The 17,253-nt window shown below is 35.0% G+C and overlaps 2 protein-coding genes and 1 long non-coding RNA gene across 5 annotated transcripts; all 3 read left to right on the plus strand.

Annotated features, from left to right (window-relative positions):
• The first annotated feature begins 33 nt into the window (after nucleotides 1-33).
• On the plus strand, nucleotides 34-3,683 carry LOC139991385 (uncharacterized). The gene is made up of 3 exons (XR_011800818.1): nucleotides 34-2,017; nucleotides 2,055-2,745; nucleotides 2,846-3,683. It is a non-coding gene; the product is annotated as an uncharacterized lncRNA (long non-coding RNA).
• A 1,697-nt stretch (nucleotides 3,684-5,380) lies between these two features.
• LOC139991381 (uncharacterized) lies at nucleotides 5,381-6,266 on the plus strand. Its single transcript, XM_072011385.1, has 3 exons — nucleotides 5,381-5,563; nucleotides 5,666-5,789; nucleotides 5,876-6,266. Exons 1-3 carry the CDS (start codon nucleotides 5,446-5,448, stop codon nucleotides 6,126-6,128), a joined length of 495 nt encoding a protein of 164 aa, XP_071867486.1. The 5' UTR covers nucleotides 5,381-5,445; the 3' UTR covers nucleotides 6,129-6,266.
• A 456-nt stretch (nucleotides 6,267-6,722) lies between these two features.
• Nucleotides 6,723-16,941, plus strand: Ap-2alpha (adaptor protein complex 2, subunit alpha). Of its 3 annotated transcripts, XR_011800825.1 has the most exons (15): nucleotides 6,723-6,856; nucleotides 7,795-7,883; nucleotides 8,600-8,811; nucleotides 8,905-9,098; nucleotides 9,190-9,421; nucleotides 9,492-9,600; nucleotides 9,682-10,325; nucleotides 10,412-10,543; nucleotides 10,642-10,839; nucleotides 11,299-11,627; nucleotides 11,705-11,973; nucleotides 12,077-12,221; nucleotides 12,450-12,657; nucleotides 12,736-13,191; nucleotides 13,337-16,941. XR_011800825.1 is itself a non-coding variant. In XM_072011405.1 (14 exons), exons 2-14 carry the CDS (start codon nucleotides 7,820-7,822, stop codon nucleotides 12,811-12,813), a joined length of 2,814 nt encoding a protein of 937 aa, XP_071867506.1. In that variant the 5' UTR covers nucleotides 6,723-6,856; nucleotides 7,795-7,819; the 3' UTR covers nucleotides 12,814-16,941. The 3 variants fall into 3 exon arrangements, 2 of the variants coding, with proteins under 2 accessions (XP_071867506.1, XP_071867518.1); XM_072011405.1 differs by having other exon boundaries at nucleotides 12,736-16,941; XM_072011417.1 differs by lacking the exon at nucleotides 6,723-6,856 and adding an exon at nucleotides 6,940-7,263 and having other exon boundaries at nucleotides 12,736-16,941.
• Nucleotides 16,942-17,253: the final 312 nt, after the last annotated feature.

Below are 17,253 nucleotides of genomic sequence, written 5' to 3' on the forward strand. Positions count from 1 at the left end.
GAACGAAATTTCACGAAGATCCGAACGACGTGTATTTTCTTTTGCTTTGGGATTTTTTGCGAAAGGTGCGCTCTTCGGCCAGTGCAAATTATACGAATCAAGTGCTCGTCGAATATTTTAAAGCAATTTTCTAATCCTCGCTGCGACATAAATTATCCGAATTGAATTTATTCTGCAAGATTTAGTCCGTTTAGTCGTTATTCGTAAACGTTTGATAAATAAAATCAAAGAGCAGAGAAAATATCGAGTATCCTTAAAAAATATTAAATATTTTTTAGTTTATTGAGAAACAACGTTTGGGCACTTATCGATACAACAGCTAGTTGTATGAAATTTTTCTTTAACAGGCATGCGACAAAGTGACGATTGGTTGCCCTATTTTACGATATAACACTAGAATTTCAAGTTTTATATTTTCCAAGTAAAACAGGATCTCCTACATAAACCAGCATGTAAGGTAGCAAGTTATTCATACGTGCACACGACGTACAAAGTTTCTGAATAAATATATGATCTAAGAAGAATCGGTGGGCGTCTATAGGTTATGATTTCGCACATAGCTCGAACGATTGTGTTTTATACGAGAAACGATGACTAATACGCGACCATGCGATCATTTCCTTATTGATTGTCTTTAGATCGGAGATGTGTATATCCGCATAGAAGATTTCATTCCTATTGGTATCGAATTTCTAAAAAATTTTGATTCGTCGTCGTTATATAAAAACACTTTTTTAATGTCATTTATTACGTTTGCAATGTTATAGAATTGATCTTTTAACGATTTATGCCACGGCCGTAAAATTATACGCGTTAACACGAGATATTCGCGGATGATCCGATTTTCACGATATTAATTGGCTAATTAAATTACATGGTGCATCAAGAGGTTTTCCGAAGTCAACGATGCTTGTAAAAGCGTCAGGACGTCAATTACCATGTCGACCCAGTTATGCAGTCTTGTCTTCTGGTAAATTTGCTCGATCTGCACGCAGTAGCTGTATTTAACGACATTCTACCGATGAACATATTTTGCACACTTGTCATCAAGTATCTATTGTTACAGCCTGTTACATTTCGCGGCCGCTTAAAATTAAGGAGCAAGCAAGATATCTATTCCTATTATCTACAACAAAGCCACGAAACTTTCACGAAGAGTCTCAACTAAATTTTTCTACCTAAAATAATGGAGGGAACATTGCTGTAGATATTATCGATTATTTTTAACACACGGTAGGCGATGTAAAATATTCTCAGTCATTTTCGTAAGAACAGAAGGACTTCCTAGTATAAAATCCTATTCAAGAATAAGAAACAAATTCGTCTTTATTCTCAACAGTTGCCAAAACATCATCTCGCGTCAATTTCTACCTATGACTCATCTCGCGTTATATAAATTTAAATCATCCGTATAAATTCGCTAATTCGCTATTGTAATAGCTATTACTTTTAGTTATTATTAATAGCCCGAGTAGGTATAAAATTTGACGCAAAGAATTCGGTTCTCAAAGATAAAACGAAGCCTCGTAATCGTATCGTGCGTGACGATCATTCGCATTTCGTTTCGGATCGTTCGTTCTTTCTACATTCTTGTTAATCACGCGTGAACATTCAGGTGTTCTAATTTGAACAGGCGTACCAGAGAGGCACGAAGGTCGCGATTACTACGCAACTTTTTGCGCACGTCTGGTGGAACTGCGTGATATTTTTTTTCGTGGCGTTAAATCACGCAGGCAAATGATGCTGACCGCTATTTTCACGCGCTGCACCGCGTCATACGCACCGAACTGAATGGACCGACGCGTCACGACGCCTTCTTATTGTTCATAAATAGTCCTGCCCGCGGCTTCGCACTCGTCCACGATCTCTTGTGAATCAAACTATGTGGAATGTTTTCTCGAGATCCATCGAGCGACGAGGAGTGCGGATGATCTGCGCGGTAGCTATAGCTACGGACGAAGACGTAGGAGGACTGAATCACGCTCTACTCGGCCAAACCGGCTAAATAACAACCCTCGTCCGTATCGAATCGCGCGCATGAATAATCTTTGCAGGAAATTCGTGAAAAATCCTAACGGAGGATGCGATTGAATTTGAACGCGCGTCCGCGAAAATTTCTAAACGTTTCCCTATACCTATAAAAGAATCCCGTTACTCCTGCTTATTATAAATTCCAGGCTTGATTACCGGCGAATGAGATAAATAAACGGAGAACGTGCAAGCAGGCGTCTCTTTCGCTCCACCTCGTGCAAAGATCGAAAATTCCAAAATGATTCAGCAGAGCGAACGAGATGATCGACAAAGACGATCTGTTTTCAGTCTCCGATCGACTTTTACTCTGCAATAGTCGTGAAATAAAGAAATCTACGAACAGCAGCGTTAAAATGTTAAAACGAAATTAAACGGCGGCGAGGACGTACGTAAAAGCACGTAGAAGAGAGCGGAGAAGACCGGTGTTGATGACGAAGTGTGTCAATGTCAAATTGTTCGAGCCTCCAGACGATATTTCAGGCTTCTCTTACAGAGAACGAATCGTCAATCTTTTCGTCTGTGTTTCTCTCAAACGTTCACCGAATTCTTAAGTTTCTCGTCGGTGTTGCGTGGGAGAACGTGGTTAACATGACGTCACCTATGTGGGGGTTTTACTGATCGATAAAGCGCGTCACAATCGTCGCTAATATGGATCGGTCTTACGTCCATTCGTTACGTAGCGAGTTGTCGCTGTACGTGTTGCTCAATCCCGAGGTATGACAATGGACGTAACAAGATGAAAACATCTTATTCTTAACTGTTTCTACCGAATTTAAATGCTTGCTCCATCTTCCCGATCTTATTTGTTTTTTAGGTCATCATGTTGGAAGCGTCGTTTCGATTTCGTCATTTTGGGACAAATCCATTATGCAACAGCATCGAATAGGAATTACTGGGAAACTAAGAAAATGAAATTTTCATATATATATATATATATTAGATCGTTAATAGAAAACTTTTACACTGACTCTTTTGGTATTCCCTGAAAGAAGGGTCATAAAGTTTCTCAGTAGCCTGTACAACGTTAACTACGATTAAAAGAAATTTATTTACTTTCGCTTTGAAGAGGAATTTCTACTCGAATAATAGGAAATATGTATAGAATCTGAATCTAAGAATAGATTAAAACAGGAAACGAGCATGTATCGTAACTTTGCCACGAAAAACGATTTTTACCACGCATTTAAAAGAGCCAATTTCTTAAGCTTCCAGCTTATGTCGAAATTGAGTTACTCGTGCAACACAATTCGTTGAATAATTACATTGTTATGCCAGACAAGAAGACAGAAGCGAAACAGCTTGCCAGGCAATTATATGTAGCGTGGCATGCAGAAGAAAACAACTAAACGAAGGTTGTAGAAAAGATAGTACATACTATACATACACCTCTTCGACACTACTGACTATTAATAGCTGACAAAGTCCGACAGAGAGCCATATCCGAGGCCAGATTCGATCCAAGGAATTCTTTAATCGTTCGACCCTTTCGACCGTCGTTCTTCCATTCCGACCATTCAATGTCGAGGGTACCGCGTGAATTTTCTTCGCCTTTCTCCGCGCCAAGTTCCTCCGATATCATCAAGAACCGGAGAACGGAAACCAACGAAAACCAAAAGTTTTAAAAATTGATCGAGAAACAACTTTTGAGAAGCGATAAACGACTCTGTGGACGTATCTTAAATTTTGCATAAACTCATCTAGAAAATAGTTGGTCTCGTTAATTTCCTAGCTTTTAGGACAACAAGAATAAACTAAACTTTCATTACGTTAATTAATGTTAATTAATGTTACACGAGCGAACAAAGAGAGAACCGTTCTTTGTTCCAGACGTTCGCGCGGTTACATTACAAATAATTTGTTAGAGTGGACAGTAGGTGTTGATAACACAACCGGGATGATAAAAGATAATTTCATTCGATACTTCGGTAGCAAACAGGCAATGAGCGCTTAATAGTCGTTTGTACTTGGCTTACTTAGAACGATTGAATGAGGAGGTTGACTTGACTGGTGTCGTCGTACGACGACTTCGCATCGCCACTACTGACTTGAGTACAAATGGGGACTGAGGTTAACGCGCCATGATGTCACTCTCTGATATCATAGTGTCCATCTTTTATTCAGTAAAATTGCCGAGTCTTCGACCAGATTGTTCCCTCAATTTCAGTCTTCACGATAATTCAGTAGCACGTGTATATCATCGGCACGTGTGACGTGACATACTGTATATTCTATACACGATACATCGTATATATAACTAACGAAACACTCAATTATATTTTATGTTTAATAATATTACGTGCATAATATTACAGTTGGAAGAAAATTTCAAGGGAAATTGTAAATAAAACAACTGTAATAATATCAGGCGAGTTTACCATATCAGGAAGGATAAATATTATAGCGCCGAATTTTCAACCATTTCTTTGCAAACTTGTGAAACTTGATCCTAACCGGTTTGTTGTAACATTCGCGCTACGTGGATTTGCAATACGATCCGTCTGCAACTACTTATAGCATTCACGCACGTTTGTATTTGCTGTATACACGATCTATAGCTGAAATGAATTTTTAGTGCTTAAATTCTCGGCGCTCGGTATTTGCGCACAAACGTACCCATTACATCAGACATCTAAATATTATTATTAATGAAGCATAGTAACATAGAGGATAACTTTCTTTTTTCTTTTAAACCGTTTATTTATATAGATCGCATTAACAATGTCATATTTGATATCGATGGTCGATGGTCATCCTTCATTTTGCTACACGTGCGTGAAAACAATGTTAGTACACGCGAATAAATGTAGCCATATAGCCAATGTCACTGCCACGAATAAACTGACAATATGTAATGCGATGACAAGTGCCCGTAATATACTCAGTCAATTGTGCAAGAGTAATTTCTTTGTAATTTGCTTTTCTTAGTACACTCTGATATTATAATTTTTCCATTGAAACCTTCTACACTGACAAGCAAATAAGTACCTTAATATTTCATTCAGCTGTATCTACGAAACAATGACAATGTAAATAAGTTTGTAAGAAATATAAATACGACGTTATTACTCCTTAGTATATTTTTACTTTAACCATGAATAGAAGTTTATTTTAAGTCACCAACACCTATCCAACTTTGCATTTACCTTCTGTCGACGTATTAAATGGCATTACTCAATAGTATAACACGTATTTATGCGCGTAACGATAATGCACGAAAATTTACGAATGAACGTAGAGTAACAGTTTGTTTTCATCAAGAAAATACATTCTAACGATTATTCGATACACATCGTATCGAAGGAAAATATTTCCCTTTGAATTGTCGTCGGTTAACGCGGCCGCTTAATCGATCTCAAGTCCCTCTTGCGTCTACTGTTGCAACTAGATTAGCATCTCGTGAAGCTTGTCGCAACCATGAAGAGCCATGTAAAAGATGTTTCTAATAAAAAACAATCAAACTATGTAAGCAACGGAAAAAAGCCATTTAACAAAAAGCAATATAGGCTGCAGAAGTACAGTAATAAATACAAAGGTACGTTCGTGAGACTATCGAGTAATCCAGTTTACGTATAGGTTAAGTTCAAATATCATTAAGAATATTATTCTCACTTTTTAATTGTACTATATATCGCAGTTGATCAATGGGAGCAACGCAGGAAGAAAGCTGTTTTACGAGGATTTTACAAGCAGATCGACAAGGATCAGCTACAAAATCTAAAGAAATTCGCTTCCGAAGCTAATGATCAAAATGGACACGAGTATGTATACTTACTAAATTTTATATAGGAAACAACAGCTTCAAAATTCATATTGTTCTTCAAAGATAATTCCTGTTTGTTCGAAGGAAACAATATAGAAGGATAAGTGCGTTTCATAGAGCAAAACAGGAATTTCTCGATAAAAAGAATGAAAAGAGGAAGCGAGTGGAAGAAGCCTCCCGAGTGAAAGCAGAAAGAGAAGAAGCGCTGAAAAAGTATAAAGAGAAAAGAATGCAAACGTACAAACAACTTTCGAGGAAAACAAGAAAAGGACAACCTGTTATGAAAGCTAGGTTAGAAATGTTACTTGAGAAGATACAGCAACAGATGGCGCAATGATATAAGGAAATATTTACGTACATTTTTAAAAACGTGAATGATCTCTGAAGTTGATATATTGTAAATACATTTTTTTATTTAAGAAATATACATACAATAACAAACAAATTTCCAATAAATACCTTCCCGTAAACTGAACTTCGTTTAATATGCTTTTAATTAAATCAAAGTTTGACGACCCAGCTTAATTCAATTTAACGTATTAATAATTGCATGATTAAAGGAACATTAGGAGCTTTTTTTAGTTTCTAAAACCTCTCACTATTTTACAATTATATTTTGGAATAAAATTTTTATCGTACGAACTTATTATTTACAGTACAGAGTTATTAGACTTTATAAAATCTATTCTCTTCTATGTTAGTAAGAAATGTCAAAATGACCGTAAATATTGAAATATCGAATATTATTCGATTGTTAAACGAATATTAACAAGATGCAATGGATCACGATACGATAACAATAATTAAAACTTGTCTCATACGTTATGAGCAATGACATAGTCATATAAAAAGCGATCGATGAAATAGCAGCAGATTTGAAATACGAATTTACCCGCGCAATGTCGAAAGCGCAGGCCTAGTGGCATTTGACGGGTAGCCGTCAGCTAGTCAGCGGTTGCAAATGGCGACAGCCACGAAATCTCTGGCACCGACTCGCGAATAGTTTCACGCCTACCGAGTACTACGTGACAGAGCTGTGAGTGAACGTTACCCTAACCCAGATTGGTATGTACTTAAAACTGATCCAATAACCAAGATGCGTAGCAGATAACCTTTTCCTCAGAAAACATAGGTCGCACTGGTTGCATTTGCCATCAGTACGACAGGTCATCGGAGACAGAAAGCCATCGTTCGATCTATTTATCCGTTTCCAAATATTCTTTTTGCCTGCTCGATCCATACACGTTGAATTATTCGGTGATTTCTTCGTGAATGTTGCTACAATCTTTCAACATAATGTCGGAAGTTTTCACGTAACGCGAACCACTATCAACGTTTCCATCACACCGCTGTCAAAGAGCGTTTGCCGTCGGAATCTAGGACGCGTTACCGGCTTAATCACTCGATTTTTCTCTCGAGCGTCAGAATAGACGCTGCATTATTTCGCACAACTTGCCCTTTCAATTCCCAACGTTCATGTAATATGCTAGTTTCATTCGCTAATATCGAACGTATATCTAACATGGGGAATTCTTCTTTAAAGTTATTTGAAGAGACCAAGGGGCTCGTTGATTCGAGTACACTTAATCAACGAATGTCGTTTAAATCACTTTCTTGAGCCTCCCCCTATGCGTCTATTGCATGTCGTCAAATAACAACATATATTTGCGAGTTTACAATTAACTTTCCATAAATTATCCCATAAGCAGTGATACGAAGAATTCCATTCATCTTTTTTGTATATTTATTTTAATATCACGTATCTCTATCTATGTTTATTAAACACCATTTTATAACTACATATATCCCTCTGTAATTCAAAAAATATCCTGGCCTATATATTTTCTTATAAACATTTATATAATTGAAATATTTAATTGTTATAAAAATAGCTTGTAGATAGATGTTAACATGTGTTTTCGTGTTAACACAATTTTGTAAATTAAAATTATGTTTTTCAGGGATATGAGTACAAATTTCTGTCATTGTGTCTTATTTCACAGGTGGTTTTAAGTAGAAGAAGACAAGATGCCGGCTGTGAGAGGAGATGGCATGCGTGGGCTGGCTGTATTCATTTCTGATATTAGAAATTGTGAGCTAAAACACTTTTCTTGTTATTTATATGTCTTTAAATGATACTTTAAAAAAATTTATTAACTCGCATCTTACATTAGTCTTAACTAGACACTCGTGTATATTATGCTATCAGATAAAAAAGAAAACTCGTTAACTTTTGGATCACTGAAATTTTGACCCATGTTTCATTAAGAGATATGATGCCATTGAAACAAACGTGACATATAGAGTATTTAAGGCTGTGAAGAGTAGGAGACAGGGGGCGGAGTTCTGATATAGCCGTATCTTTCTGATATAGCTTGCGCTCCAGACACTCATATGTAATACTTGGCATAATAGAGTAAATGAATATTAAAACTAACACTTCCAGCTACCATGTGAAATCTTTATAGATATGAATAGAATGTAAATTAACGTATGGGTTAACTATATAATCTTTATATTATGTATAATGCAATAAATAATTATATAAGAAGTAGGATACGAAATTGACTCTTATAGGACAAATCAATACATCTGTACTTTGACACCAATCCAAGTGGCATGCAGCCATTATAGTTTTCTATAAAAACAATGACAAATCTATAGTTATATACGTGCGCGCGCGTGCCGCGAGCGCGTGTGTGTATGTGTGTAAATGCATGTCATCAATAATTCCATATTCACAGAAATGATCTGCAAAAGGCTTAAAAAATTATTAATCACTTTGTTCTGTTTTGCTTATTCTATTAGGTAAAAGCAAAGAGGCAGAAATAAAAAGAATAAACAAAGAGTTGGCAAATATTCGTAGTAAATTTAAAGGAGATAAGACACTTGACGGTTATCAAAAAAAGAAATATGTTTGCAAGCTCCTTTTTATTTTCCTGCTTGGTCATGACATTGACTTTGGACATATGGAGGCTGTTAATCTACTTTCATCTAACAAATATTCAGAGAAACAAATTGTAAGCGTTGTGATCTATTGAAATAAATAATGCGCACATAAATTATGTTGATGCTGAAGTTTAATTTTATGCAACTATTACTACCACTTTTAGGGCTATCTTTTCATATCAGTTTTAGTAAATACAAACAGCGATCTCATTAAATTAATAATTCAAAGTATAAAGAATGATCTTGCATCACGAAATCCCATTCATGTAAATCTTGCATTGCAATGTATTGCTAATATTGGTAGTAAAGAAATGGCAGAGGCATTTGGCAATGAAATACCAAAACTACTCGTTTCCGGGTATGTAGCTAAAGTAATTAATATTTCATACTCCCTTTTATTATTTTATTTAAAGAAAGGAAAAATAAATATAAATAATTTTTTATTTTAGAGATACCATGGATGTTGTGAAACAAAGTGCAGCACTGTGTTTATTACGGTTATTGCGTACTGCACCGGATGTTGTTCCTGGTGGAGAATGGACCTCGCGCATAGTTCACCTTTTAAATGACCAACATCTCGGTGTTGTTACCGCAGCTGCATCTCTAATAGATGCTCTTGTAAAAAGAAACCCAGACGAATACAAAGGATGCGTTAGTTTAGCAGTTTCAAGATTGAGCAGGGTATGGCATAGCTTGTTAACCCGGTCAATGGTTAGATGTTAGTTTGTTTATTTTTACTCTACCTCAATAGATCGTGACATCGAGCTACACAGACCTACAGGATTATACGTATTACTTTGTGCCAGCGCCATGGCTCTCTGTTAAACTTTTACGATTACTACAGAATTACACCCCACCTGGTAAATTATCTTTATTCAAATTGTATAATATATTAAGGTAGCCACGGCAATAATTTTATTGTATTTGTTACTTTCTAACAGCTGAAGATCCAGGTGTAAGGGGTAGATTAAATGAATGTTTAGAAACTATATTAAACAAAGCTCAAGAACCGCCAAAATCAAAGAAGGTGCAGCACTCGAATGCTAAGAACGCTGTGTTATTCGAGGCCATTAGTTTAATTATTCATAACGACAGTGAACTGCCTTTATCGGTTCGAGCGTGCAATCAACTCGGTCAGTTTCTATCCAATCGTGAAACTAATCTTCGTTACTTAGCACTCGAATCCATGTGCCATTTGGCTACATCAGAGCTTTCACACGAAGCCGTGAAGAAACATCAAGAAGTTGTTATTCTTTCTATGAAAATGGAAAAGGACGTATCTGTTAGACAACAGGCTGTTGATCTTTTGTATGCTATGTGTGATAAAAGCAATGCGGAAGAAATAGTACAAGAAATGTTAAACTACCTCGAAACTGCTGACTATTCTATTAGAGAAGAAATGGTTCTTAAAGTCGCGATTCTAGCCGAAAAATATGCTACCGATTATACTTGGTACGTTGACGTTATTCTAAATCTCATTAGGATAGCTGGTGATTATGTTTCGGAAGAAGTATGGTACAGAGTTATTCAGATTGTTATCAATAGAGATGACGTGCAAGGATATGCAGCAAAGACTGTTTTCGAGGTAGATAACGCACAATTGTATATATATCTTTTTCATTTAAATATTTTGTTATAAATAAGGTATTAAATATGTGCGACATTTGTTAGGCCTTACAAGCACCAGCTTGCCACGAAAATATGGTTAAAGTTGGTGGTTACATACTTGGGGAGTTTGGAAATCTCATTGCTGGTGATCAGCGCTCTTCTCCAGCTGTTCAATTTCAATTATTACATTCCAAAGTAAGTTCTATAAATTCTTACATATTCAAACATTTCATATTTAATATATTAATGCCGTTTCTTTTTCCTTTCTTTTTTTTCTTCGCTTAATTTTTCAGTATCACTTATGTTCTCCAATGACCCGAGCGTTGCTACTTTCAACCTATATCAAATTTGTTAATCTGTTTCCTGAAATGAGAAGTCAAATTCAAGATGTTTTTAGACAACACAGTAACTTACGTAGCGCCGACGCAGAATTACAACAAAGAGCTTCGGAGTATCTTCAGCTAAGCATTATCGCCTCTAGCGATGTTTTGGTAAATAACAAATCCAATTCAAATTAATTTTAATTAGCGTGTCGCCGTTCCGGTACAACAATGACGCAACTGTAAAAAAAATTATTTTTCAGTTAATGAAGAAAATCGATTTCATTTAATAAAATTTGTAATTAAATAACGAAGCGAATGTTTCAGAATGTTGCGATAAACAATATTGTTTGCATTCTCTAGTTACTTTTAAGTATGTCTGTGACGCAACTAATACATCATTATTGCTACGAAGTTCGATAGATAAAAACAAATATCTCAATAATTACGTTACTGCCATCCATTGGCCAAGAATGTTTGGAAAATTACGAAACTTTTATAATGGAGAGATTAGATATGTTTAATACTAGATTTTTATTACACTGGAACGGCGATATTTATAATTGTATACGGTATGAAAGTGTATGTGATTCTAGCAATGTTGGTGAATATTTGTAATTCTCCTTATAGGCTACAGTATTAGAAGAAATGCCAGCATTCCCAGAAAGAGAATCTTCTATTCTCGCCGTTTTGAAAAGGAAAAAGCCAGGACGAGTTCCCGAGAATGAGATTAGAGAAAGTAAAAGTCCTGCACCAAATGCTAATCATCACGCGGAAGCGCCCGCTAGTGCCACAGGAACTGTTAATAATACCTCGGCAGATTTATTAAGTCTTTCTACACCGCCGTCTTCTCAACCAACTAGCAATACAGGAGTTTTACTTGATGTACTAGGTGATATTTATAACATGCCAAACAAAGTTGCTACTAATGGTGCCCAAAACACGTATAATCCCAAAAAGTATGTTGATGTAGAAAATATTTAATCAAGAGAAATTTTCGAGAAGGTACTAGACTTTAAAGTGCTATACCTTACAGATTCGTGTGCAAGAATAACGGCGTATTGTTTGAAAATGACTTAATTCAAATCGGAGTAAAGTCAGAATTCAGACAAAACTTGGGACGCGTCGGTCTTTTTTACGGAAACAAAACTCAGTACGCTCTTCACAGCTTCCAACCTCAACTATCTTGGCCCGAGGAAAATCAACAAAAATTAGCTGTACAAGTAAAGCCAGTCGATCCCGTGCTAGAAGCTGGTGCTCAAATACAACAAATGATTAATGCAGAGTGTATCGACGACTACAGTGGTACGATAAGCTACATAACATTCTAAAACAGATGCCATCAAACCGATGTTATTCACTTTTATATTGTTTGAAAACGGTCTTAAATTCTCTCTTTTCTATATAGATGCACCAAGCATGATCATTTCCTTTATTTATAATAATGTGCCACAAAAGATAACAATGAAGTTACCATTAACGATCAACAAATTCTTCGAGCCTACAGAAATGAACGGAGAATCGTTCTTTGCACGGTGGAAAAATCTTGGAGGGTATGTAACTTATCGTAATAAATACTTTACCGTCGTATTCATTTTGGTTGTTATTTCTTTTAACTGTTACATTAAAACTTATTAATTTATTAAATATGACAACAAAAGTCAGCCGTACGTAATCAAATAATTTTAGAAACTGTTTGACATATTTTTACTATTTAAATAAAAGTTATTTCGTTTAGCAATACGTTGAAATAATATTATATAATCAACTTACACTTTTAGAGCCAATCAACAACGTTCACAGAAAATTTTTAAAGCACAACAGCCGATGGATCTTGCGCAAGTTCGCACGAAACTTCAAGGATTTGGAATGCAATTACTCGATGGTATCGATCCGAATCCTGATAATTTTGTCTGTGCAGGAATAGTACATATGAGGGCACAACAAGTAGGATGTCTCTTACGTTTAGAACCTAACAAACAAGCGCAGGTAACTTTCAAAGCTTCTTAAATATTGGATCTCTTAAACCAGGAATTCGGTGAGCCAGTTGTTAATGTCATCTTGTAGATGTTCCGTTTGACAGTACGTTCGAGTAAGGAATCGATGTCAGTAGAGATCTGTGACCTGCTGGTGGACCAATTTTAAATGGCCTAGCAGGCGTGAAGCTAATTTAAGATATGTTAAAACGCCGTGGGAAGACATATCGTGATCACTGAAGGATGTCGTCTCTCGACGTTCGAAAGATATTGATGATTATTTGTTAAGACATATTTGTTGTACGCAAGCTTACACTCGCAACGCGGTCACGAGAACTGAACTCTTGTGTAGGCGAAACATTGTTACCACGTATAATCCTACGAACAAAGCATAGGATTGCTAAAAATACGACAAAGGCGAATTGTGTACATGAAAAAGAAACAAAAAAAAAGAAAAAAAAAAGAAAAGAAAAAAAGAAAAAAAGAAAGCAAAAAAGCTATGCGACATACGATGACTATAATGGACAATATTGGTCCATGAATGAAGGTAACAAGTACAGATATTACCTTTATTTCTTTTTTCTTTCTTTTTTTTCTATTTTTTTTTTTTTTTTTTTTTTTTTTTTTTTTTTTAATTTAATATGTGGCTTTAATAAGAAGTTATAATTTGTAACTTATCCAATAATGTGTAGATGCATGCCACGGGTATCCGCAAAAAAAGAAACGGCCAAGAATCACACTACAAAGCGTTCAGGTTACTAGCATATATTTTTTATAAATGATGTTTATAGTTATCATCCCTTTCAATGATGAGTATTTTTAATGAGTTTACTGTATCACGCAACTGTGTCGGCTACAGCGATTCTATATTTATTAGCCCATACTATTGAATTTGTATGCTCGTGGCGTATTCTCATCTATACCTCTAGCTTCCCTTTTTGTATGTACGATCTTTTTCGTACCGATTTTCGTTTCTTTTTTTGAGATTATTATTGTTGCGCGAGCGAGAGTAGATTTGGACACGATGACAGTAGTTGTATGATATTAGTTGTCTATCGTAGACTTTTCCTTGTATTTTACGGAGCTCAAAATTTCTTTTGTAATTAGTAGATTCGAGATGATCGATCCCATCCCGATTCCCTTACCCCTGCTCCGCTTGTTCTCTGGTCCTTCCTTGGTTTTCTGTACCTCATACGTTGACGTATAAAATCCATGGCTGGTTTTATTTTTCGGCTCACAAGGAAGAGCAATTCTATTCGCTAAGAAGTAAACGAACAAGAAAAAGAAGAAGTGAAACAATAATCACTAGACAAATTTTTCTAATCATTTTTAACGAATCTTGTGTGAGATGTATATTTCAGTAGTATATCTTGTACAGATGATATTTACGAATACGTTGGAGATTATTATGTTTTGCGAGTGATAATGGAGAAAAAACAAAAAATAAATAAATATGGAAATAGAGCAGCTGTGACATTAAAAACCGTGTTAGCATTGGGATCACATGCTTCACGATTACTCTGTCTGTTATGGAAATTGTAAAGCTCTAATTAAATTGTATATAAAAAGAATTCATCGATTAAATGTGCCAATGACAGGGAGTCATTGCACGAAACACACAGAATCTGTAGTTGCAGGCATGACGATCTTGTAATATCGTTCCTTCCTGCTATTTCATTTATATATATATATATATATATTTCTTTATCATGCGAACACGAGATGTATATTTTTTTTTTTTTTTTATGTTCGTATATAGCATAAATTTATATTCGAAAGCTTTCTCCTTACTCCACCTGTGATTCTCTTTTATCGTTTTCGACTGTATGTTACGTACGTACTAGCATGAATCGAAAACTCTAGCATGACCTATCAAAAGATCTGTATATAGAACGCGTTTCTAAGGATGCAATGCTATCAATGTTTCGTCTCGACTTTAATCGTTGTTAAGCATGAGAAAGAGTATATCCTAAAAATTTATGAAAGTCGGATAACAATGTATCATAGATCTAGTTATGCCCTAAAAATGTAAGTTCAAAGAACGCTTGCATCCTCAAGAACGTGTTCCCAATATATGCATACGTTTCATGTTGAAGTTACACAAGCGTTTAATGAATATTTATGAATCAAATGAAACGGGAAACGTTAGATAGAAAAAATAAATTTTTTTATTTAACGCCCAATTTTTTTTTTTTTTTTTCATTTAATTCAACACTTCGCGCAAAAAATGCTTGTATATTTTTCATTCAAACTTTTTTTTGTCGTGACCTTACTACGAATTATTGTTTTACTATTCTATAGTATTTAATTTAAAAACGCGGTACATTGAAAATATATATACCGTGTCCAGCAATAAAATAATTGCATAGAAAACATATATATATATATGTACCTAAGAGAATTTTACGAGCAAGTAGCGAAATTTGCATTTTGTTTTTATTTAGGATAACACGATAACACAATACATACATTATATAAGAAACGAACACATTCCTTACATAAGATAATATAAAGGAAAATTCGTACATATAGTACGTATGTAGAAATACTTTATATTTAAATCAGTCACATGATTTCGAAAACCTATTTTTTAAATTGTGCGTCGCTTTTCAAATATGGAAGCGAAAAGTCGCAGAAGAAACGAGCAGGATCGAATTTCGTTATAAGTTACATAAGTTCAAATCAAGTCCTCTGTTTCATAGTTCCTGACATTCTTGCATCGGTTTTATTCGGTTTTGTACATATAAATCTGTGACACAAAATACATCTAGATATTTTCGATCTTTAATCAAGAAACAATCTTACGAACGAATAAATGACGTGCATATAATTATTAATCGATTGATAATAGATTAATCGCCCAGTCATGGATTTGTTGAGAGATGATTCACATTTAAGAACGATTTAAACGAGGCTCATATGACAACTCCACCATTTTACACGCGTCAGAGTGTTTATCTTCGCAGAAGTGTGAATCATGTTCATCCGATTAAAATGAGATACAAATGATTCGTATATATATATTATATATATACACGCGTGGATGCATATATCGTATAAATAAAATACACATAATCATATACATATATATATACTTATATCTATATTTATATATATTTATATACTTATAAGTATATATATATTACGAATTATATTGAAATGTGTGCGGTGACACACGATTGTTGTATTATTACGTTGCGGTGTCCTCATCGAATGGCAATCGTGACATACATATTAATGAAACGCGTTTGTTACAACGCTGCAGAGATTTATTCCGATAAATCGAACATCTGTCTCGTTACTTTTTGCTTCCCGTGTATAGATTTAATGTGGGATTTCGGTTGTAGAAGAAAACGCAGTCACAAGTTACTAGCGGGTTTGCAATCGACCGCTCGAATCGAACCAAAACCATTCAGCATAGATGCAACGTGTGTACACTATGAAGTTGATCGATGTTACCGTTGCTCATGAGCTTCGGAAAACTGCTTCGTTCAGTACATACCGGAACTAGCGTAAATGTATAGTGTATTTTTTCGTATTTGTAGATCCGCCTCCCTTCTGTTGTACAATCCGTGCTCCTTTTGTTTATTTATGGCCGTGGTATGCAAAAAGTAAATAGACATCGATGGCCTAACGAAAGGCTTTTAATATGCGAATGAATTTTCTAACTAAAGTCAAATATAATTAGAAGAAATTAACTAACAATCTACTGACAATATCTTATTGCGCTATAACTATTGATTTTCGAACCTGTATTAGAAATTTTGTACGCGAGTATGTGCACTGCATACGGTTGTGAAGGTACATGATCTTGTTCGTTGAAAATTTTGATAGAAATTATTTATTAGTATTTGATGCATGTATAAAAGAAAAAGATGTAATAATCGCATTTATAAATCGTAATTCGTTAAGCCATCGAAAATATTGGTTCTTCGTTTGTCGTTGTTTACTTTAGGATAAGCATAGATGGACGCGCACGGCACAAAGTATGAATACAGGAATTGTTCACACGATTACGAATGTTCGATCACCGATCGATCAATCGATATGATAATTTTGTTGATAAAATGAGATTTCTACGTTTAATCTTTACACGAGGAAAACTGTAAAATTCTCAAGTTATTTAATAATTGCGTTTATTTAATTTTCCGTCGACGACATTAAGATACACTTTATGAGATGAGCCTTTTGTGATCTTTTTGCCAACATCGTTTTGTATTATTTAGCTCTAGTTACATGTACGTTTGTAAAATGCTACTGATTTATGTTATTAAACTATACATACATATATACGTAATCTCGTATAAGTGTGCTCTCTCGATTATTTGATTGGCGTTGGTATTAATGTTGCTCGCGCTTAAGTCGAATCGATAAAATGTCAATGAGAAAATTTCAATTCGATTTTTCGGGAAATATAATTATATCGATGGTATAAGCTTAGCTTGAAATTACTATTTGTGGAATTTTTGGAATATTAAAAAGCTAAAAACGATTATATTTTAGATTTATTTGTGGATTATAAATAAAAATCATTTACTTCGTCCATTTGGAAAAGAAAAAGGACGAAGAATAACTCGTTCGAAGAGTACAACGAACGTGGCAAACAGGA

The sequence above is a fragment of the Bombus fervidus genome, chromosome 1 (assembly GCF_041682495.2).
Source record: "Bombus fervidus isolate BK054 chromosome 1, iyBomFerv1, whole genome shotgun sequence".
In the NCBI taxonomy this organism is placed as follows: Eukaryota; Metazoa; Arthropoda; class Insecta; order Hymenoptera; family Apidae; genus Bombus; species Bombus fervidus.